The following is a 22,301-nucleotide window of genomic DNA, read 5'->3' on the forward strand; positions in this document are numbered from 1 at the left end:
AATGCAGTTTACCAAATGTATCTAGAGCAAAATTACAAAGCGACCAACTTTGTAGGCTTCAACTCTATTATATCTTAAGAGGCTTCAACTCTATTATATTAGATACCCATTTGATACAACTCTGCTCATTTTTCATCTTTACTTGTTAGCCATCTAAACATCCCCTTTATATCCTGAATATTTCATTGGACACTAGAGTCAGCCGTTATACAAAAACATGAATTAATGTGTGTTTCTGCATTGTGAGCCATTAATCAGTTGCAAGCATATGAGGACAGGCAGCAATAATTTTGTAATGGAGCTAAATTACGTTTTAGTATGAGGAGCCCAGCCATATTTGAAGAAGGCAGTGGCAAAACTGAACTCAGAGAAGGGAGACTTCAAAATGGGCTGGTGTGTTTCATGACTCACTAGCTAGTGCTGCAGTTCAGCCGAATCTGACACTACTGTTATGTTCCCTCCCTCCTGGAAGGAGAGCTCCAGCTCCTGCAAATCCAAGCCGCCGCCTCTTCTTAATTCCCTTCCTTTCTCCTTCCACTCTCTGGAAACTCAGGGACAGAGCAGAAACTTAATAATAATTGCAAACTAGGTGATAATTGTCACCCTCTGAGTCCTGGGCTCCCTCTCTTTTTTCCTTAAATTTGTCCTCAAGTCTCAGTAAATGATAACTACAATCCTTGCAAGATGAAGTTCGCTTACTTTTTCCCAGCCTTCCTACTTCAGGGCTGCTTTCTTTTCAGAACAGTTCTTGCTCAAGCAACAGCAGTCTCCAATGGTGCAGCAACATTTCAAGGTAAGAAGATATTTTCACAGCGTGTTGCTTTCTCCTCGCTTATGCTTACTGCCTTCTCACTACGTTGAAATGAAACAACTGAGTACCAGTCCATGATCTGATGAAGCATCTGCCGTGTTATTTCAGATCAGAATTTGGGCGTTAACTTTTATGCTAACTTTTAAGTTTGTCTGACATACAAATATGAAAATCAGTAACAGGACAGCAGTATATGCCCCACATTGGCAAGTAAGGGGTAGCAGTCATACATATGTTTTTTGTCAGAGATTCTTTTCTGTACTGAGTTGCAGTACAAGCCAAGCCTGTATGTCCCAATAATACGGTGACTAATAAGCCATTATGGAAGTCACCAGATTTTGCTAACTCTTTCAAAAATTACAAACTTGTATTCCTTCTTTGTTTTGAAGAACTCGTTAAGGGATATCTGAGGATTATAGCCCCACTTTTTGATGAAGAGAGAGCTTTAAGTAGTGTCTCTACTGTAGTGAGCATTGAGCTTTGGAGATAAATACTCATGTTAAAAATGAAATGAAAATGTATACCAAAAAAAATGGCCAAAAGAAGAAGAAAAAAGCTGCAGAAGAAAAAAGAAAAGAAGGGTGCTTTATATGTACTTTTGACATAGCATATATTCTTAGTGTAATCCTCTTTTTATATTAGGAATAGAAAGTAGTGGTTCATTTTACTGTCTCAGGCTGTGTTCATTTTTCTTCAGTTTCCCTCTAAAAGCAATGCTCTTGAGCAGAGTCTTTCAACTAAATATCAGCTGTGTTTATGTGTGTGTGTGTGTGTGTGTGTATACGTGTGTGCAGAATCACACCTGTTGGTCCTGTCTCTGACATCTGTGTATTTGAGTGACGTGGGCACAGAGGCTTATATGTGTGTCCTCTAATAAGGGAGTTGGCTTTGGATGTGCAACTTATGCTCTCCATTGGCAGGCAACCCCCCACAGGCCCTCTGTGAAGATATCCTGAGAGCAGGAAGGTCAGGCATGGCAAGGGGAAGGGATCGAGATGCAATCCTGACTCCTTTCTCCACAAAGATAATCCAGCTGCCCAAGGCTAGTGACAGTTTCTGGCATCTGCAACATATGGATATTGTAGATGATATTCCAAAACCATAAATAATAATATTTTAGAGGGTTCTAAACCTTATGACTGAAGCTACCCAGAAGGACCTTCTTTTCTTTTTCTTAGCACACAGATTTCCAGGCCAGAGACTGCTGTTGAGGCTCATTCAGGGGTGTCAACTTGAATAAAATACTGGGGGGGGGGAGGTAAGCCCAGTCCCACATAATCGATCACAAGACGTGACACATACACACCATTTGAATACACACAACTTGGGGGGCAGCCCCCTCAAATATTTTATTGGGGTGAGAAGGGAACTCTGCTCCTAGGAGTTGGCTGCTATGGGCTCATTGGAGTTTCAGAAGTGAGTTGCCATGTTGGGGGTGGGGGAGTGGCAGGGTGATATTAGAGAAGAACAAGGTCCAATTCCTGTTTGGGTGTGAGGGCCTCTGCACTGTGGCCCACATGCCTTGTTTTATTTATATATATTGATTCATTTAAATTAGTTTAATAATAATACTGAGCATTTACATAGCACTATTGAAAGAGTTTCATGTCCCTTATATTGTGATAAGGTCCTTGGAAGGCCATTCCTTTCTTTTAACGCCATATTTAAAGGGTGGGGATGTATGAGGCTATGCGAGAGCTTTGTGCCTCCAGCCACCACCCAAGCTCCAAGCAGATCAACAAAAGACAACACGAGGGCTAATAATGTATTGGCAATATTTATGAAACGCTATCAGTTGTTTCTTAATTCATAAACAAATTCATAAACAAAAGCCACATAATACGTGCAAGAAGTCACAGACTAATAGAAGTCAAATGAATATTCCATCAACAGGAATGCTTAGAATGGTGTGTGACCACAAAGAAACACTGAAGTTGAGGCAGAAAGCCTTTCCACAGTTCATATCTATATCACAGTTTGGTGGAGAATGAACTGGAGCCGGGTGGTGCAGCAAACAGAACAGTTCTTCCAGGATAATGAACTGTTTCAACGATATTTCTTCATCAGCAAGTTAATAGTCCCCAAAGAGCTCTCACTCAAAAGTATAGTAGGCTGATCCAAGCAGAGGGAGGACCTCCTCTTCTGCAGCTTAGGCTACAGTCCCAGTGGCTAAGGCCACTGCATTCAGTGTGGCTTACTTCCAAGTAAACAGGCAGAGGACAGCACTCTTACACAGCAGTCCTAAGAGGCGATAGGGAGATATACAGCCTCTTGGCTGCCAGGATGGAACGTGGGGGCATTTACACCCTCCTTTTCTGCCCCAGATCCACAGGGGAGCCCAGACCAGGCCCTTCTTCAGGATCTGGGGGATCTATTGTTCTATTGTGGGCATCTTCTGCCACATGGTCTGGGCACAATAATCGTGCATCAGCAGTGGATTTATTCTGCTTTATCTTGTTCCTGTGATGCCGCCTAATACCACCACATTCTTGCTGTCGAGAGGGGCACCGAAAGAAGGGCATAAGTCAACCTGAACATTTGTGGCACAAAGCGATGGGATTTCAGCAGGAAGTTCCTAAATGTGCACTGACTAGAAAGGAAGCCGTGTGACTGCCCCATCAGTATGGAAAGAAGGGTCTTGTATGACACCCCCTGCAGAGCATCATGATCACAAATTATCATGGATGCACAATAAAAAGGTTGTCTGGATGGGCTCTATGTCACATAGGTACTACACTGCAATGCCGTCCCCCCACCAAAAAAGACCCTCTCAGGTGTACTTCATCATGAAGTATTGCAGACTTTCTGGAGAATCTTGTATTATAAAGAGTGTTCTTTTTAAACTTCCTCTTTCTGATTTTGCACAGATTGTCCTGTGGATCTGTTTTTCGTCTTGGATACCTCTGAGAGTGTTGCCTTAAGAGAAAAGCCTTTTGGGGCCTTGGTGGATCAAGTTAAAGCATTCACCAACCGATTCCTTGATAAGTTAACTGACAGGTAAATGTTGCATGAACTGCCCTGGCAATCCTACAACAAACATCTGATACGGTCTTTTGTCTTGTTCTGAACATTCAAGGCACATTTTTACACAGTAAGAATAATAATGTCATTTGAAAAGCATGCATTTTATGTGGGTTTTATACTTCCTAATCATTGTTCAAAATTCCTGCTGCATTTCATATGGAGAAGAATGTTCTGCAGTCTCCTGCTCTAAACTGCAGGTGGTAGTGGTATTCCAAAATTCCTGGTCTTGTTTTATGTTTGGGCACACCAATGTCAGGGGAAGAAATTCTGCTTTCATATTTAATTAGAGCTGAACTTGTTTTCCTTACCTCTTGCCTTTGTGCACCCTGATGAAACACAAGTTGATGTTTTTCTATTGTGGTGATAAATTGCGTTTCCAGGTGGAGTGAAACCACTGGTGGTGGGGCCAAGGCAGGGTAAAGTTGCAATAACTGCAGGACAACCAACCGTGATTTAAACAGGCCACGATTTTATTGATTAAAGACGTTAGAAGGCTTTGGCGCAGACATTGGGGGGTGTATCCTGAATCAACTGACCTGTCTGCCGGTTGATTATTTGGCAAGATTACCCAATGTTAAGGATCGCCCTATGATGTACATCAAATCAGGGCAACTCCCCCCCACATCACGATTTTCGGGGGTGGCATGACCCATCCACCCTCCCTCATCTGGGGTGTCCAGACAGATGCACCTCCCTGGATCCCTTTAAGGGGATCCCCTGATCCTTTCGAGCAAGACCCCACCCCTTGGCCATTTAGACTAAGGACCCAGCCTTGTCCCCATCAACTTGTGACACTGACTACGAGGCAGGCAAAACCCCCAGACAGGCCCAATTTGTCTGAAGGCAAATTCTTCCCTGGCCCTAAAGCTGGCGAATAAAGGTTTCCATAGCAAGGTCCTCTGTGGGAGCTGCCTGCTTGCCCTCGGGCAGCCCTACCACATAAGGAGCAGGGCGGGCGGGCAGGGAAACCAGCGGCAACTGAGCTGCGGCCTGGGTGCCCTGGGCTTCTATAGCCGGAGAGTCTTCCCCCTGGCCAGTTCCCCAAACCATGCCCCATGGCTTCAACTGTGGGTGGGCCCTAGCAGCCAGGGGGCCCAGCGGAGGAAGAAGGGACGTCTCTCCCCAGCTGCACCACAGCCAGGAGGCCGACCCCGCTTGATGCAGCTGTGCCAGAGCTCAACTTCTGCTCCACTTCTGGAGAAAGCTAAACATCTGTGTCGGGCTGCTATCAACGGCATGGGAGAAGGAACAAAGATTACTAAGATAGCAAGATAACCGAGACAAATGTGGTAGAAATATCAGGTCAGGTTTTTTTATTTAAAAAAATCTAGCTTTTGCTGTTTATCTGAATCAGTGCTGATTTCTTATGAGAGCAGATAGGCAAAACACGCTTTCTCCCCTCATGTGCTCCACCCTACAGCAGTATCCTTGAGGTGTCAGGGGTGTTATTGGGTTGTTGTTTTTATTTTGATTATGTATTTTGTGGTTTTATATTTTGATTTTATTCTGTGAACCACCCTGAGATGTCCGGATATAGGGCGGCATATAAATTCAATTCAAATAACAACAACAACCCCACACCTGCAAGCAGCAGCCTTATGCAGTGGCGTAGCATGGGGGGTGCAAGGGGGGCCGGCCACACCGGGTGCAACATCTGGGGGGGGGCGCGCTCGCCGCCTCCGGAGTCGCCGAAGAGCCTCGGGCGCAGGCTGTAGCAGAGCCCCATGTCTCGCGGAACCGACGAGCTGTGCGCGCGTCTGGGCTGAAGGCATCCGCAGGCAGCGGCTCTCAGCGCTTGCCGTGGTCCCCACGCGTCAGGGCCACGGAGGACGCGCCACGCAGCCCCTCCTCACAGCCCCGCCGCTGCTGCAGCTGCTGGGCCATGTTGCATTTTCCTCGCCTCTCTGCCCCCCTCCTCCTCCGGGCAAGCGGCGTTGTTTGGGCGGCAGCGCCAGCGGCAACTCACCTCAGATCACCTGACGCGGCAGGTTAGGGGTTAGGGGGCGCAAATTACTTGCCTTGCCCCGGGTGCTGACAACCCACGCTACGCCGCTGGCCTTATGTGCCTCATGGCAAGAGACAGAATCATGCAGCCTCTCATTTCTGGTATGTGAGTCAACAACAGGAAGGAAGGAAGGAAGGAAGGAAGGAAGGAAGGAAGGAAGGAAGGAAGGAAGGAAGGAGAGCAACAGCAGACACCATTCATCCATCCTTCTCCCAGGGCATCCTGGCACACAGGGGCAGCCCATCCAGTTTTGCCATCTGAGCTGAAATGGGAAGGTGCTGTTCCCCTGCAAGATCTTGGAGTGGATCTGCAAGCCACTTCCACTCCTCCTTGCTTCTCTGGTGGCAGTAGGGGGCTGCCTCAGTCCACCTCATGGGTGGGCCGGGCCAGCTGGTACAGGATGCTGTGGGGAGCTTTCACAGATGTACATTGTGACGTATGTCTATTTGTACATTATAAACAGACAGAAATAAAAAATATGCAAGGGGCACCAGAGCTAAGGAAGTGGTTCTCTTTCTTTATAGATACTATCGGTGTGACCGGAATCTTGTGTGGAATGCGGGAGCCTTGCATTACAGTGATGAAGTGCAGCTGATCAAGGAGCTCAGCCGGATGCCTGCAGGGAGAGCAGACCTGAAGAACAGGGTCTCCTCCGTGGTTTCTATTGGCAAAGGCACCTACACAGACTGTGCCATCAAGAGAGGGATTGAAGAGCTGCTCGTCGGGTAAGTGGGAACGCTAATTTTCTCATTCCGTCAACGGAGGAAGGGAAAAGTGGGAGGAAGACGGGGTACCTGGGCAGCTTTTCTAGCCCTTTCCAGTGGACTGTAGTATTGGTGGCCTGGCAGCTGGTCCCTGATGCCACAGCAGCCCGTTCATATACACCTATCAATTTCAGTAGGCAAAGACATTGAATCCTGTGATAAATTGTTTGGATTTTGGTGCAGAATTTGAAACCAAATTTGTTGTCGTGTGGAGGAACCCTTGGAAACAGGAGGTTTGTTTTAGATGTGTGCTTTTGTTGGCCTGTACTAGTTTGCTCTTCAGACTTTCTGCTCTTTCTTATTGATGCGATTTCCCACACACTTGACATGCACCAGTGTTGCACACACAGGCACAAATGTACACGCTATCATGCACGTTTGACCAGGGCTACGCCCAAGAGCAACTACCCAGCTTGAATGCATGTGAACAGCACCAAGACAACCTAGCCCGAAAAGGGTCCCCTCTGGATTAAGGCTCTGAGATAGTCCCCTAACATGTCCTTCCCCATCCCCCAAAGGTACGTGATTTGGTGAGCCAAACCAGCTGCTCTGTGCCTCTCCCTGTCCCTGCCCAAATCCAAGCAGCAGAACTTTGCAGAGCCTTGACAGGGGACGTTTTCTTTTTAGGGTGGGGTACTGCCAAGCATTGGGAAATGCTGCAAATAGTATCCTTTTCCACCAGGGGCTCTTGGGCTGGTGGACTGGGATGAGCATGCACTGCCTTGGCTCGCTGAGGCTTTGCTGTCTCCATCCCCTTTCCCATAGTTGTTTGGGTTGGGGAAGGAGGAGGTGGGGCAGTGGCAGGTGTTTTGCCCTTTACACCAAGAGCTCACAGTAACCTGACCCTTTGCAGGAGGGTGTGTGTGAGAGAGAGCAGACACACAGCGGCAAGGCTCTTTCCCATCAAATCAGTATCCTCCATCCCAACAAAATGCTAGTTTAATAAGAAGCACTCAGGTAAATTTATTGCACCATGGGGAAGCAGCTGTCACACAAGTGTGTGTGTGTGTGTGTGTGTACACACAGGGCTGGTCAGAGGGCGGCAAGGGACATTTGGCTTGGTCCTCAAGTTCAAAGGGGGGCTCATTAATTCGTTGGCATTTGATAAGTTCCACAAGTTGTTTTTATGCACATTGGACCAACATGTGACAGCTTGGAACTGCAAAGTTAAGCTGCTCTAAGAGATGCGGTTTGGTAGCATACATTTTGGGGGTTAAGTGATATAGCTTTGATTGTACAGTGGTGCCTCGCAAGATGAAAATACAGTGGTGCCTCGCAAGACGAAATTAATTCGTTCCGCAAGTTTTTTCTTCTTGCGAGTATTTCGTCTTGCGAAGCACGGTTTCCCATAGGAATGCATTGAAAATCAATTAATGCGTTCCTAGGGAAACCGCCTTCAGAGCAGGTCCGGGGACAGTCTGTCCCCCGACCTCTTCTGAAGGCTGGGGGGGGGGGACAAGGGCTTTTCTTCCCACTGCCAGCCTTCAGAAGGCTGTTCTGAAGGCTGGCGGTGGGAAGAAAAGCCCTTCTTCCCACCTCCCGCCCCGCAAGCTCCGGGGACAGGAGGGCTTTGCTGCCGACCGCCAGCATTTTAAAAGCCCCTGCTGTCCCGGGGCGATTTTAAAATGCTGGCGGGTGGGAGCGAAGCCTCCGCTGTCCCGGGGAGATTTTAAAATGCTGGGGGTTGGCAGCGAACGCTTCGCTCCCGCCCGCCAGCATTTTAAGATCGCCCGGGACAGCAGAGAAGTCTCCCCGGGACACGGGGAGATTTTAAAATGCTGGGGGTCGGCAGCGAATGCTTCGCTCCCGCCCGCCAGCATTTTAAGATCGCCCGGGACAGCAGAGAAGTCTCCCCGGGACACGGGGAGATTTTAAAATGCTGGGGGTCGGCAGCGAACGCTTCGCTCCCGACCCCCAGCATTTTAAAATCTCCCCGGGACAGCAGAGACTTCTCTGCTGTCCCGGGGAGATTTTAAAATGCTAGGGGTCGGCAGCGAACGCTTCGCTCCCGCCCGCCAGCATTTTAAGATCGCCCGGGGCAGCGGAGAAGTCTCCGCTGTCCCGGGAAGGCAGGGGGGGGGAGCAAAGGACCTCTTCTGAAGGCCGGCTGTGGGCGAAAGTCTTTGCTCCCGACCGCCAGCAATTTAAAACAGGTCCCCAGAGATTTCCCTATGGGCTTTCGTCTTGCGAAGCAAGCCCATAGGGAAATTCGTCTTGCGAAGCGCCTCCAAAACAGAAAACCCTTTCGTCTTGCGGGTTTTCCGTCTTGCGAGGCATTCGTTTTGCGGGGTACCACTGTAATCCGTTCCGCGAGTCTCTTCATCTTGCGGTTTTTTTCGTCTTGCGAAGCACGGCTAGTAGCGGCTTAGTGGCTTAGCGGCTATTAACGGCTTAGCGGCTTTAAGAAAAAGGAAACAAACTCGCAAGAACTCACAATACGTTTTGTCTTGCGAAGCAAGCCCATAGGGAAATTCGTCTTGCGGAACGACTCAAAAAACGGAAAACTCTTTCGTCTTGCGCGTTTTTCGTCTTGCGAGGCATTCGTCTTGCGAGGTACCACTGTATTAAAGAGTTTAAAATGTTTATGACTTGGTTCAAGGCGTCTCTTCCTATACATTGGCTGTGGCATGAACCCCTCCACTCTTCTTTACTAAGGACTCTGTGGCGGGGGGGGTGACGCACTCTGTGAATCAAAGTGCTGGCTTGGAGTCGGAGTCAGATTTATCTGCCCCTTGCTCTCTTCTCTTCTCTTCTCTTCCTTTTTGAGGATGTTGGGGGGGGGGGGTCCAGCATATTTTGTTGCCCAGAAGGCCTTTTGAAGAGGAGGGGACCAGCAACGCAGGCCAATTTTCCCTCTCCCTTCCCCTCATTGCCTCAAAGGGGAGGGGGATAAGTGAGGCCCCCGCCAAGGCTTCGAGACCTGTATTTGCTTTGGATTGCTTTAGGGGACCCTCACCTATGACCTCGAATCCAAAGCCATGCTGGGAGGGGGGACCAAATTTCAATCCTCGCAATGATTTGCATTGACAAACCAAAATGGCCACGACTTTCTGCCTCCGCTCCCCATAAAGATGCATAAAGGCGCAACAGGAATTGTTCCAAAATTGTCGCTCCTGTTTTTGTTGGTCTCATCTGCTCAGTCTGCCAGAGCCTCTTTCGCAGGCAGGGGATGGACAAGTCCCTAACGCACTGAGGGTTTGAGGCCCATCGGCTGCCCTCACCTGGTTTAGCTGGTCAGGGGAAGCTGTTGTTGGGGGACGGCCACTGTCCCAGACGGACAGCTTTTAGGAGCCACAGGTGAGAACTGAGTGCATGATGGGGACCAAAGGTGGGTCAACTACCCCAGAAAGAGCAGGACACATCCCCCACCATAGATATTATCCCACCACTAAGACCCCATATAATTTAAGGTGCTCTCACCCACTGGAGAGTCTAGCCCTCCCTCTGTCACCTGGGGTGGTTGGAGCATGTCAGGCAAACCTGGAGACTTCAGGTTAGTCCTGGGGGTCTGGCAACCCTCTTGAAAGTGCATTCCTAACCTTGTCTACTCAGAATTAAGTTCTGGGTAGAGTTTACTCCTAGGTACTTGGGGTAAGGAACACAGCCTAACTAGGCAGGAATCTGAGGCATTTCCACTGTGCAGTTCTCTCCATTCAGTCTGTGCGTTTAGTTCTCAGGCTTTCTGCCATGAGGATCATGTGTCTTTCTTTGTCTGACGTGGAAGCAGGGAAAGAAGCAGCTTTTGGTTGCTGAATGGGAGGACTTGTATTGAGTTCACTCATCATTTTCCATTTTCATTATGAGTAGGGGTTTCAAATGTTGAAAGTGGCCTGGCCCTCTCTGGACTCTGAGAGGACCTGTGTGTGTCTATGTGTGGGGAGATTTTTTTCCCCTCTAACAAAAAAAAACAGTCAGTTTGATACCAGAACAAAATGTATTCCTTATTTACGTTGAAGAGTTTATTTAAGTCATAGAATTTGCACTTTCTGATCACAATATTCGTAGTTAGATTTATTATTGCTTGTTTATTTCCTTCATTATTTACATTTACCCCTCATTCTGTAGGGTGGTTGAATGCACATAACAAAACCATAAGCTATTTAATTTAAACATCATTACAAATTGCATCAAATCAATAAAAACAGTTCAGCCACATTTTCAAAAATAGTGAGACTCATTTACAGACCTCCCCCAAATGCCTGTGTGAGCAAATGTGCTTTGGGTATGTTTAGCCTGGAAAAGAGGAGACTGAGAGGAGATAAGAGATCCATCTTCAAATATCTCAAGGGCTGTCACATGGAAGAAGGAGCAAGCTTGTTTTCTCCTGCCCCAGAGGGTAGGACCTGAACCAATGGTTTAAAATGACAAGAAATGAGATTCTGAATAAATATATGGAAAAACTGTTTGACAGTGGAACAGTCTCCACAGGGAGGTTGTGGACTCTCCTTCTTTGGAGGTTGAGAATGAGGGTGGATCTACACACCGGGGGGGGGGTGCTATAAATAAGTCAGAAATTAAATTGTTTTAACAAAATTGAAAAAAAGAGCTACGGAAAAGCACTTAGAATTTTTCTTTGCTCTCTGGTGCCATCTGGTGTTGCATGTTTATAACACATTCAAAATGCTTTTTTTTTATTAATGTAGCTGAGTCCTGAGTTCAGGTTCCTGCCTTGCAGGGGGTTGGACTGCATGACCCTTGGGGTCCCTTCCAACTCTACAATTTCTGATTCTATGATAATGTGTTTTGTTACGTTTCTAGCATATTGCTGGTTGAGTAGGTTCATCAGCAAATACAAACCTATATATCTTTGTGTAATTAGACATTGCAATTGGTACAGCAGGTGGCTATGCCAGTGCAAGGGTTTAGGACTGATGCTTTGGAGTTCTCATATTATAGAGACAGTATGGCGGCACTAGTGGGTTTGATTTCTTCCCCCTGCAGAGGATCTCATAAGACTGAAAATAAATACCTGATTGTGGTGACAGATGGACACCCCTTGGAAGGCTACAAAGAGCCCTGTGGCGGATTGGAAGATGCTGCGGCTGAAGCGAAACATCTGGGGATCAAAGTGTTCTCCATTGCCATATCTCCAGACCATCTGGTATGCAATGCACACACACACGGATGCTATTAGAGCAATTGCTGCCCATAAATAGAGAGAATCAAAGCAGAAACAGGATATTACTTAGCAGATCTGGTTGATCCTTTGGCTCACAACATCCCTACCATGACCTGGAAGATAGGTGAAAGGCCTCTCTCTAAACTTTGGATTTTAATAATCTCTGAGGCATTGCAAGATATCCATGGAAATACAGTATTTCCAGAAATTATTCTGTTCTGCCTCTGATGCCAGGGCTAAGAAGAGGAAGAAAGTTAAGTCCACAATGCCACACCCATTTCCTCTCTCCACCAATTTCTATGTGTGAAAAGGCTTTTATTAGAGGTCATTTTTGCCTGCTCTAGAAATCACGATGTAACGCAGGCGAGGAAAAAGTGACAGCTACGTAAAGTTTACCCCACAGGTTTTGTGAGTCAAAACCAGCAACTACTACTAAGAAGCTATGGACAAGTATCAAGCCTTGAACAACCACTTTGTGCATTGGCAGTGATCAGCCAATCTCTTCGGGTTAGGAAACCATGTCCATGTCTCAGCATGTCCAGATCTGGAAGAAGAGTGAGTCAAAACCTTCCTGATAGATAGTCCTAGAAAATGCTCTTCGTCTCAACTATGATTTGAAGTTTGTTTCAGCTCACCTCAAGGTTGAAATCTGGCTCCGTGAAGGAACATACCGTATTTTTTGCCCCATAGGGCGCACCGCCCCATAGGACGCACCTAGTTTTTTTGGGGGGGAAATAAAGAAAAAAATTATTTCCCCCCCAGGCGCGGGGCTGGCGCGGGGGAAGCCCAAGCTTCCCCCAATCGCAGCCCCGAGAACAGCCTGCTATCTGCAAGCCTAGGGACGCCAGCAGTAAGTCGTGCCGGTCTCCCCAGGCTTCGGAATGCAGGCAGCTCTGCGCAGCCATCGGGAGGCAGGCGCGACTTTGCGCCCTGCTCCCGATGGCTGCACAAGAGCGGCACTCGCCCCGGGACTGCAGGCAGCTCTGCGCAACCCTCGGGAGGCGAGCGCGAAGTGGCGCCGGTCTCCCAAGGGTTGCGGATAGCTTCCTGAAGCCTGGAGAGCAAGAGGGGTTGGTGCGCACTGACCCCTCTCACTCTCCAGGCTTCAGCGAAAGCCTGCATTCGCCCCATAGGACGCACACATATTTCCCCTTCATTTTTGGAGGGGAAAAAGTGCGTCCTATAGGGCGAAAAATACGGTGATTTTCTCAAAGAGCTCCACATCACCCCTATCAGATCACAGCACCTGCCAAACATTACCGTCAGAATTTTGTTTACAATCAGCTTCAGTGGACATGCTCAAGCGCCCCCTCCCATTAATAAATTCCTCCAGTTTCCCTGTAAATTGTTTTGCCAAAAAGTAAAGAATCAGTTTCAACAAACTTTGCCCACATCCAAGAGAAAATAATTCAGTTAAAATGTGTTATATTAAATGTGCATTTTGTCCGCAGTATTCCTGCAGTTTATGTCATGAAAGCAAGACTCTTGACTATAGATAGGGCTGGCAGATGGTGCCTAAACAGCCTTCATCCAGCATTTCTGGCTCTTGGGTCCTTCCAATGGTGCCTGCCCAGCCAGCTCCCCTGTATGGTTTGTAGGTAGCTTATAACAGGCCTTCTCTTAGAGAACGACTTTTAGAGATTGTGATTGCATTGTAAGCTTCATGTGACTACATTTATCTCCTAGCTTTCTGTAGCAAGTTTCTTCATTGCAGTGTCATCTGATGACCAGAATTACGGTACATCAGTTCAGCAGCCCCAAGGAACTTAGATTTGGGTAGCAGTCCTTCCAAATCCCCCGGTTTCTCATTTCTGCCCATGTGCTTCTTTTGTCCTAGGAATCTCGGCTCGGTGTGATTGCCACAGACCATTCCTATCGTGAGAATTTCACAGCAACTGGACGTCCAGCACGTGATATTGACAACACAATTGACAAAATCACTGCTAGAATTGTGGGTATCTGTCTTCCCTCTCTGTTTGTTCCGAGTCAAATACATTGAACCATCTTGTGCCTCATATGACTTCTTTGTCGTTTGTTTATTTCAGACGGAGACAGTGGAGCAAGAGGTAAGCTGTTTTTCCACCAAGGAATAATTTCTGACTTTTACAATTCCCCTGTATGTTTCCATCATTTATTCTCCAGTAGAACTTCGGCTTGCAGGGCAAATGTGAACCTGAGACCCAGGATTCTCTTTTTCTGTTGCCTGTGTGTCAGAAAAAGGAAATTATTTTTCTCACAGAATCATGAGTCAGAGTTTGGCTTAGCATTTCATGCCAAGCAGAAACACTTTACTGGGCCTGCACATTAGCTTCTTAAAAGCTAATTATATGGTGGCTGAAACAACCTAAAGCTTTGTCTTCTCTCTACTTCCCTGCATTTTGGGGCAATCGTGGAGAGTGATAACATGAGATTCCTGTGTAGGTGGAAGTTATAGATGACCATCTGCTCACAAAGTTTCTGGTCATCCCTTTCCACCCTAAAGTACCCACCTACTGGAGCATAATGGAGAAGAACCCTTGGTCCAAGCTGCTTGTCAGTATGGAAGTGTTTTGAGGAGAAAAGCCTAAAGGACGGATTGCATTATTCAAGGAGCAAAATAGACTCATGTGCAGTTGTCACATGCAAATGCATTGCATGCTTTGCAGGGAAAAGTCCCATGCAAATAATAATAATAATAATTTATTATTTGTACCCCGCCCATCTGGCTGGGTTTCCCCAGCCACTCTGGGCGGCTTCCATAGAAACCAAAAAATACTAAAATATCATACATTAAAAACTTCCCTGAACAGGGCTGCCTTAAGATGTCTTCTGAATGTCAGGTAGTTGTTTATCGTTTTGACATCTGATGGGAGGGCGTTCCACAGGGCGGGCGCCACTACCAAAAAGGCCCTCTGCCTGGTTCCCTGTAGCTTTGCTTCTCACAATGAGGGAACCGCCAGAAGGCCCTCGGCGCTGGACCTCAGCGTCCGGGCAGAACGATGGGGGTGGAGACGCTCCTTCAGGTATACTGGGCCAAGGCCATTTAGGGCTTTAAAGGTCAACACCAGCACTTTGAATTGTGCTCGGAAACGTACTGGGAGCCAATGTAGGTCTTTCAAGACCGGTGTTATGTGGTCTCGGCGGCCGCCCCCAGTCACCAATCTAGCTGCCGCATTCTGGATTAGTTGTAGTTTCTGAGTCACCTTCAAAGGTAGCCCCACGTAGAGCGCATTGCAGTAGTCCAAGCGGGAGATAACTAGAGCATGCACCACTGTGGCGAGACAGTCCGCGGGCAGATAGGGTCTCAGCCTGCGTACCAGATGGAGCTGGTAGACAGCTGCCCTGGATACAGAATTGACCTGTGCCTCCATGGACAGCTGTGAGTCCAAAATGACTCCCAGGCTGCACACCTGGTCCTTCAGGGGCACAGTTGCCCCATTCAGGACCAGGGAGTCCTCCACACCAACCCGCTCCCTGTCCCCCAAAAACAGTACTTCTGTCTTGTCAGGATTCAACCTCAATCCATTAGCCGCCATCCATCCTCCAACCGCCTCCAGGCACTTTTTATTCCATTTAAAGGAATAAAGGAATAGGCCTTTTTATTCCATTTAAAGTGACATTTGTTTCAGATTTGCCAACATTTTGGTGTATAGTCACTTTGCTGGGTTTTTTAGTGTAGTCTTTTGCTTCAGTTTACCAATCTTGGTCCTCAGTAGATTAGTTTGCCATCTATCACATGGAAGCCTATGGCACATCTCTAACTCCCCCTAGAGCTGACCAAAGCAAACCTTGGGGGATATGTTAAACTGTAGTTCATTGCATAAACATGAATAAATGGTTTTTCTGCTAGATTAGTAGAGAAAGAGTGTGTGTTCTGTGAAATTGGTTTCCCAGTGAGTTCTTTGCTCTTCCTCTAATGGTATACTTTCTCTTTCTTGGCAGTGCTGCTCATATGAATGCCAGGTGAGTGTCTATCTAGTAATATAAATCATATTTAATGTCAAAATGGTCCCATTTCTCTGCTCAAATCACTAACTCTTCACTGTTCTTTTTGCAGCCTGCTCGTGGCCCCCCGGGACCATTAGGGGATCCAGGATATGAGGTTGGTATTTTACTCAATTTGCCACACCTATAAGGCTGAATGTGGAAAATCTAACAAGTTTTGAGGAATACACTGCCACTGGTGGGACAAGGAGACTGACAGTAGCAAAAACATGTGACATTTGCAAGGTATTCCACCCTTCCAGTTTTTCAGCCAGTGACACAACCGTCTTTGTCTACTGCTGGTCAATGCCAGGTGAGTAAGTGGGAAAATAGAAGCCAGCCAGGATTTAACCCTGAATGAGCTTAAAGGTGCTGCTGGATCTAGCACCAAACTGGGATGTACAGGCGGCACTGATAGCTGGTGTGCACTTTAAAAGCTTAGATTTGCCAGCTGCAACTTTTCCTGGAAAGAAATTGCTTAGCCACAGTGATTCTGGCCTTATTCACATCTGGATTAGTCCACCAAAATGAGCTCCTTGAAAAGTAATTAGAAACACCACTTAGTTCCAAATGCATCTGCCTGGTGCAAGCTGTGTGCAGAACGCGGTCCCAATTTTGCAGTAGCTTAACTGTCTTCTGGTTTGCTTCCAGGCAATATTTAAAGGGATGACTTGAATCGCCAGAGCTCTAAGTGGGACCGACCCAGAATACTTTAAGAAATAAGAGCTGTCTTCTCCCATAAGAACTTACCAATGTGATGAGATCTTTCTTAGGGGTCCTATTTCATATGCTTCCCTTGTCCAAAGTACAAGGGGTGGCAGGTGTACATGTGAGCTTGCAGAAGAACCAAAGAGCACAGCATAAATTTCAAAGGGTGTTTTTTAAAATTTGTTTTTACTGAAGATTTTTTTGTGATACAAAGCAAGCAAATAAGTAAGGAAATGTACATATAACATATCCACTTTCAAGTCATAGTCTTTTTCACAGCTCGTTTACATTCTGTATGAAACACTATTGTCCCAGACATTGGTGGGGAAAGATGAGGAGGAGACATACCTCCACATGTGGTGGGGATGCCCCAAAGTTCAATCTTTTGGGATATCAGTACTGCTGGAAATCTCCACAGGGTGTATCTTTTTTAAAAACTATATTATTATGATAACCTTTTTAGTTTAAATTGTAGTGTGGGGACTTTTACATTAAAAGCAGGTTGCAAATACTTTAATTAATAAATGCTATGACGCGGGTGGCACTGTGGATTAAACCACAGAGCCTAGGACTTGCTGATCAGAAGGTCAGCGGTTCAAATCCCCACAACGGGGTGAGCTCCCGTTGCTCAGTCCCTGCTCCTGCCCACCTAGCAGTTCGAAAGCATGTCAAAGTGCAAGTAGATAAATAGGTACCACTCCGACGGGAAGGTAAACGGTGTTTCCATGTGCTGCTCTGGTTCGCCAGAAGCGGCTTAGTCATGCTGGCCACATGACCTGGAAGCTGTACGCCGGCTCCCTCGGCCAATAAAGCGAGATGAGCGCCGCAACCCCAGAGTCGGCCACGACTGGACCTAATGGTCAGGGGTCCCTTTACCTTGACCTATGTCGTGGTGATGTCTGTCATTTGTCTAATGTTGTTGTTAAATGTAATTTTGACGTCCTTCTGTGTTGCAAAGGGCCAACTACTTAAAGCTGCCGTTTGAAAATGTCTGCAGTGTGGCAGATTTTTTTAAAAAACCAAACAGATTTACAAGAACAACGTGGTGGTGCCTTCACCAATTAAATGGGCTCTTGGAAGGAAACTCATCTCATTCACAAGTCTGAGGATATTCTTGGTCCCCCATACACACTCCCCACCCCCCACCCCATGCATTTGTATAGAATTGTAGAGTTGGAAGGTATCCCAAGGGTCTCCTAGTCCACATAGCTGTCAACTTTTCCCTTTTCTTGCGAGGAATCCTATTCAAAATAAGGGAATTTCCCTTTTAAAAAAGGGAAACGTTGACAGCTATGCCTAGTCCAACCTCCTGCAATGCAGGCATCCTAGTCTATGGAACTGAATGTAAAATCAAAATTGTGTCTCCTGTTTACTTCTGTTTTGTTTCAGGGAGAAAGGGGGAAACCTGGCCTTCCTGGTGAAAAAGGAGATGCTGGAGAACCTGTAAGTCGCCGTTATTTGACTGCGAAATAATCAAGTAAAATAAAACTTTGTTTAGGGAAACCTATTGAGAAACCTTCTCTGGGTGCTGTAAAAGCTGATTCATGCTATTTACCCTTTATGCAGATGACCACCATAATTTATTTTTTAAATTTTTAAATCTGAAGATCACAGGGCAATTCACAACATAAAAATACAAAATAAGAACACAAATTATGAAGCAAGATTATGAAGGGAAGATTTATTTATAAAAATCAAAGGCCCTCTTCTGTAGCAATGCCCTTGCATACCCTTCTGAAGGTCACTGAATGGAGCCCAGGCAGATAACAATGCAAGTACCAAAGACACTTCAAGCGAGAGACTGTACACAAGTGTTTATATGCTAATGTTAGAAGCCTCTGAGCCAAGAAGGGTGACGTGAAGTGCACTGATATATTGCATAAATGAAACCTGGTGGAATGGAGAGAACCAGTGGGACATAGCTATCTCAGTATATAAACTCTACAGGAAGGGCAGAGAAGGATGTACCAGAGATGGTGTCGCTCTGTACATCAAAGGGAACACCAAGCCCAGCAAGCTAGATATCCCAAGAGGGGAAGACTGCTCCACAGAATCATTGTGGGTGGTGATACTGATGGTCCGTGAGTGAAGCGATTTCCCCTGACCCTGGGGGGGAGTTTACAAAGCTAATTACCCTCTGTCATCTTTCTTTATTCCTTTGCCAATGATCTCCGGTTGCCGCGGGAGCTACTCCATTAAGGCAATCGGATCCGGAAGCCTCAGCCCAGAACCTCACCTTGAGTGGGGCCCAGCATGAGACAGCCAGACTTGAGAGCCATTGGTGGATCTTCCCCTCTGCTGCTCCCTGGCCTTCATGAGGGTTTCTCTGCCCGTTAAGTAAGATTAGCAAGAGGCCTCAACCAGGCTTAGGCTACACTGAGTCACCCCACCCCTATGTTTCCAACCCTTTAACTTACATCTCTTTTTTGCCAGGTGTTGGCCAAGAAGCCAACAGTAACATATTCTACCCTCAGATTTATTTATTTGTTGCCTGCCTTTGGGGACCCACCTCTTTCAAAGTACAAACAAGGCAGGGTTATTGGGTCCTCTTTGGGATACAATTTGCTAACAGGGTGGAATATATATATATCCTTGTTCCCTCCTCTTTAAAAAACCAAACCAAACCTGGGTACTTTTAGTTTGGGAGGTGGCGAGTTTCTCCCACATCTCCAAAGGGATGGTTACTCATATTGTTTGTTTTTAGTTTGGAAGATCAGGAAACAGCACTTCATTCATTTAAATTTTTTCCTTTGGTTTCATTTTCATGCACTCATTAGGTAGGGGTTTTTTCCTTGGGTTTTCATTCTGATTTTAGTGGGGAGATTGAATGCCTTCCCCGGCTGTCCAGAAAACTAATTGAATTTCCATCAGCCAGTTAACCAGTTAGAGGTTTCAGAGCTGCAGACCCACAAGAGCTTCCCCTTCTCATCCACGAAGGGAGAAGCAAGCCAGGCAAAGCTGACTGCTGGTTTTATAAGCCAGACTGCTGTTGGCATTTTTATTCACTCAGCTGTTTGGACTGTATGTAATGAGTGTTGCTTTTCTTTTAGTTTCCTTTGTAGCTAGTCACCTTGTGGATCGAAAGTGGGGTACAAATAGTTTTATGTATTTAAACAGTAAATTAAATACACTGGGAGTCATCAAGTGAAGACAGGATTCTAAAGGCAGTTTGAATGCCTCCTTTCTATATCCCTGGGCCTTCATTTTCTGAGCAAAGAATGTGTGTTGCAACTTACTTTCACCACAGTTAGGGCTCGTTTACATCCCGCTTCTTCCGTGCCTAGAGATCACGGGGTTGGGTGCCTTTCCACTTGTCCCATGCTTTCTAGGGATGAATCCAAGTGGTTTTGCCTTTGCACCGCTAGTTTCCCTGGGAAAACCTGTTCTAGTGCTGAACTGGAGCAAATGTCAATCTGCAAAAACCCAACTGATGTTTGCTTCAAATTCAGCAGCAAAGGTTGGGTTTTCCCAGGCAAAAATGGTGGGATGAACCCTTAGAATGGCTGCTTGTCTTCACCCACAATGACATACGGAGTACATTAAAAGTTATAGAATGTCATTAATGTGCAATCTTTCATGTCCTGTCCATTATAATAAAATTGCTTTTGCCTAAAAATCTTCAGATACTAGTGCATATGACAGCAGGTGTCTGATTACTTTGTGCAAAGTGGTTTGTGACTTTTCTTATTATTACTTTATTCTAGGGGAAGCAAGGTGACCCAGGACCCATTGGTTACCAAGGCATGAAGGTATACTGTTGGTTAACGGATTGCTTGATTTGACTTTCTATAGTTAAATTTTGTCTCATTTCTTCATTTTGTAATGTGTTTTTCCGCTTGTCCTGTTTAGGGAGAAAAAGGTACCCGAGGTGACAAGGTGAGTGTGCCATTGATTAACAGTGCAACCCTACAGAAGGCAAAGAGTCTGCTCAATAATAATATAAAAAATCCAAAATGGTCCAGCAAGTCCATTCACCCTCATGGTGCCACGATGTTGCTGGTGTCAAGGACCCGGAGAAGAATCCCATGATTGGCCTCCTGTCCTGATGGGCGGAGCCAGTGAAAACCCGCGCTGCCTATCAGGAGCCAGATCCTAGCCTGCACCCAAGATTGATGAATGGAGGTGCAGGCTCGGATGCAGGCTGGCCAGGGGGCGGAGCTGATGGAGCAGAAGGGCTTCCCTCCCGTCTGTGCCCTGGCCATTTAAACAACCCTTACCTGGAACTCTTACCTGTTCAGCTTTTACTAGGACCAAAATATCACAAAATAGTTAGCACAGTATACAGCACAGTATAAAGCCCTGGCCGTGGGCATCCGATTATAAGTAGCAGTTTGGAGTTGAATACAAAGGGGTTTGTTTTGCTGTTTGTCAGTGCCAAAACAGTTAAATTATGCTTTTGTTGGTTATAGATATGTCAGTGGTGATGGATGGGAACTGAAATATTTTGTAAGTTTCCACTTACCCACCTTTTTTTTAATGAGAGAACAATCTCTCCACAGTTAGCAAGGTGATTCCTAGACTGTGGTCTGAGGACACATGATAAAGGTGCCTTGCTGGATTTAAGCAGGTTTGGATCTGATCAATGCCAGGATGAAAAGCCACCTGGGAACACCATGTTTGCTACCTTGAGTCCCTTGATGAGATACAAATGAAAATAATAATAAATATATTATTATTTTCAGTGAGGCACATTTCAGTAGCTGGTACCACAAACTAAATCTTCTTCTCATCCACAGGGTTCAAGAGGTGCAAAAGGAGCCAAGGTATGTATTGGGGGTTGTGGTTTTTTTTGGGGGGGGGAATGGATGCTACTTGGAAAGTTATGCTGGAGACAACAAGCATTGTTTTTACATTTTTGACATTTTTTTTCTCCTTTCAGGGGGAGAAAGGCAGGCGTGGCATCGATGGTTTAGATGGCAAGAAGGTATGGTTCATATTTTCATGCACAGGGCGCAATCTCTATGTTTTTCCTAACAAAGAAACGTATGTAAGTCAGAGCAAATGTGCATGAAAAATATTTGCAACAGAGCCTGAAAAGGCTCATTCCAAGAAAATCACCACTAAATGTGTAATGGTAAGAAGAACAGAGATGCAGAAGGAATAGCCAATGTGATGAGCATCCAAGCGCTCAGAGGGGAAATCACCAAATGCTTAAGCTGGAATGAGCAATTCAGATCTTTTTAGACTGCATTAAAGCTGTGTACACATTACCAACATAAAACATGGCTGGGTTCTTATTTTTCCGGGTTCAGGCAGAAGCTGGTTTGTGGGGAAATGCATCAAAACACAGGATGGATTCAGGGTAGATATGGAGTCAGGTTAATGTCGTGGGCACAACACTTTCCAGACCAGGAGTGGGAGTCCACTGTTTGCAGAGCAGGTGGGGCTGCCTAAGTCTGAAGAACTGTTTGCCATGTATCAAAGCCAGTTGCTTCCCTTATTATTATTTTTAAAAAGCTCACTGATTTAGTTTCTTTGGGTAATTTCACTTTCTGTGAATGCTATATAGTAGCCTATTGCATGCTGCTGATCACAGGAAGAAGCAACAACAATGACAGGTTATCAATCTGGACAACTTTTCTTTCCTTACAGGGTGAACAAGGATTTCATGGGTTACCAGGATGCAAAGGATCCCCAGGATTTGATGTACGTAGGTTCAACATGCTAGATCACCCTAGGCTTGTAGCAGCAGAGATCTGAGTCTGCAATAGTGGATGCAGCTTTTTATTATAGAGGGACATGTTTTATGTGTTTTTATCTTACGCTGGTCTACTGCAGCTGAGAGGATGAGTATGTGCACCCTCTACTTCTGCACTTGCCTTATTGCCTATCTAGCATCTTTTATTTGTGTATGCAGGTGCTTTTACCTTATGCTAGTCTATGACCATAATAAATATTTGGATTGGA

General features: G+C 46.1%; 1 protein-coding gene across 3 annotated transcripts in view; it reads left to right on the plus strand.

The window, feature by feature from the left end:
- Window positions 1-242: 242 nt before the first annotated feature.
- Window positions 243-22,301, plus strand: part of COL6A1 (collagen type VI alpha 1 chain) — a 51,757-nt gene continuing 29,698 nt past the window's right edge. For 2 of the 3 annotated variants that reach the window (XM_083473390.1, XM_083473388.1), the window contains exons 1-14: window positions 354-793; window positions 3,679-3,808; window positions 6,365-6,565; window positions 11,546-11,705; window positions 13,561-13,674; window positions 13,769-13,789; window positions 15,645-15,665; window positions 15,760-15,804; window positions 17,784-17,837; window positions 20,099-20,143; window positions 20,244-20,270; window positions 21,131-21,157; window positions 21,274-21,318; window positions 21,987-22,040. In XM_083473390.1, coding sequence (XP_083329516.1) covers window positions 685-793; window positions 3,679-3,808; window positions 6,365-6,565; window positions 11,546-11,705; window positions 13,561-13,674; window positions 13,769-13,789; window positions 15,645-15,665; window positions 15,760-15,804; window positions 17,784-17,837; window positions 20,099-20,143; window positions 20,244-20,270; window positions 21,131-21,157; window positions 21,274-21,318; window positions 21,987-22,040 — 1,053 coding nt within the window. In that variant the 5' untranslated portion in view covers window positions 354-684. Of the gene's footprint in view, window positions 794-3,678; window positions 3,809-6,364; window positions 6,566-11,545; window positions 11,706-13,560; window positions 13,675-13,768; window positions 13,790-15,644; window positions 15,666-15,759; window positions 15,805-17,783; window positions 17,838-20,098; window positions 20,144-20,243; window positions 20,271-21,130; window positions 21,158-21,273; window positions 21,319-21,986; window positions 22,041-22,301 lie in introns of all 3 variants that reach the window. The other variant, XM_083473389.1, reaches the window with a different exon arrangement.

The sequence above is a fragment of the Podarcis liolepis genome, assembly GCF_965112155.1.
Source record: "Podarcis liolepis genome assembly, chromosome: 1".
NCBI lineage: Eukaryota > Metazoa > Chordata > Lepidosauria > Squamata > Lacertidae > Podarcis > Podarcis liolepis.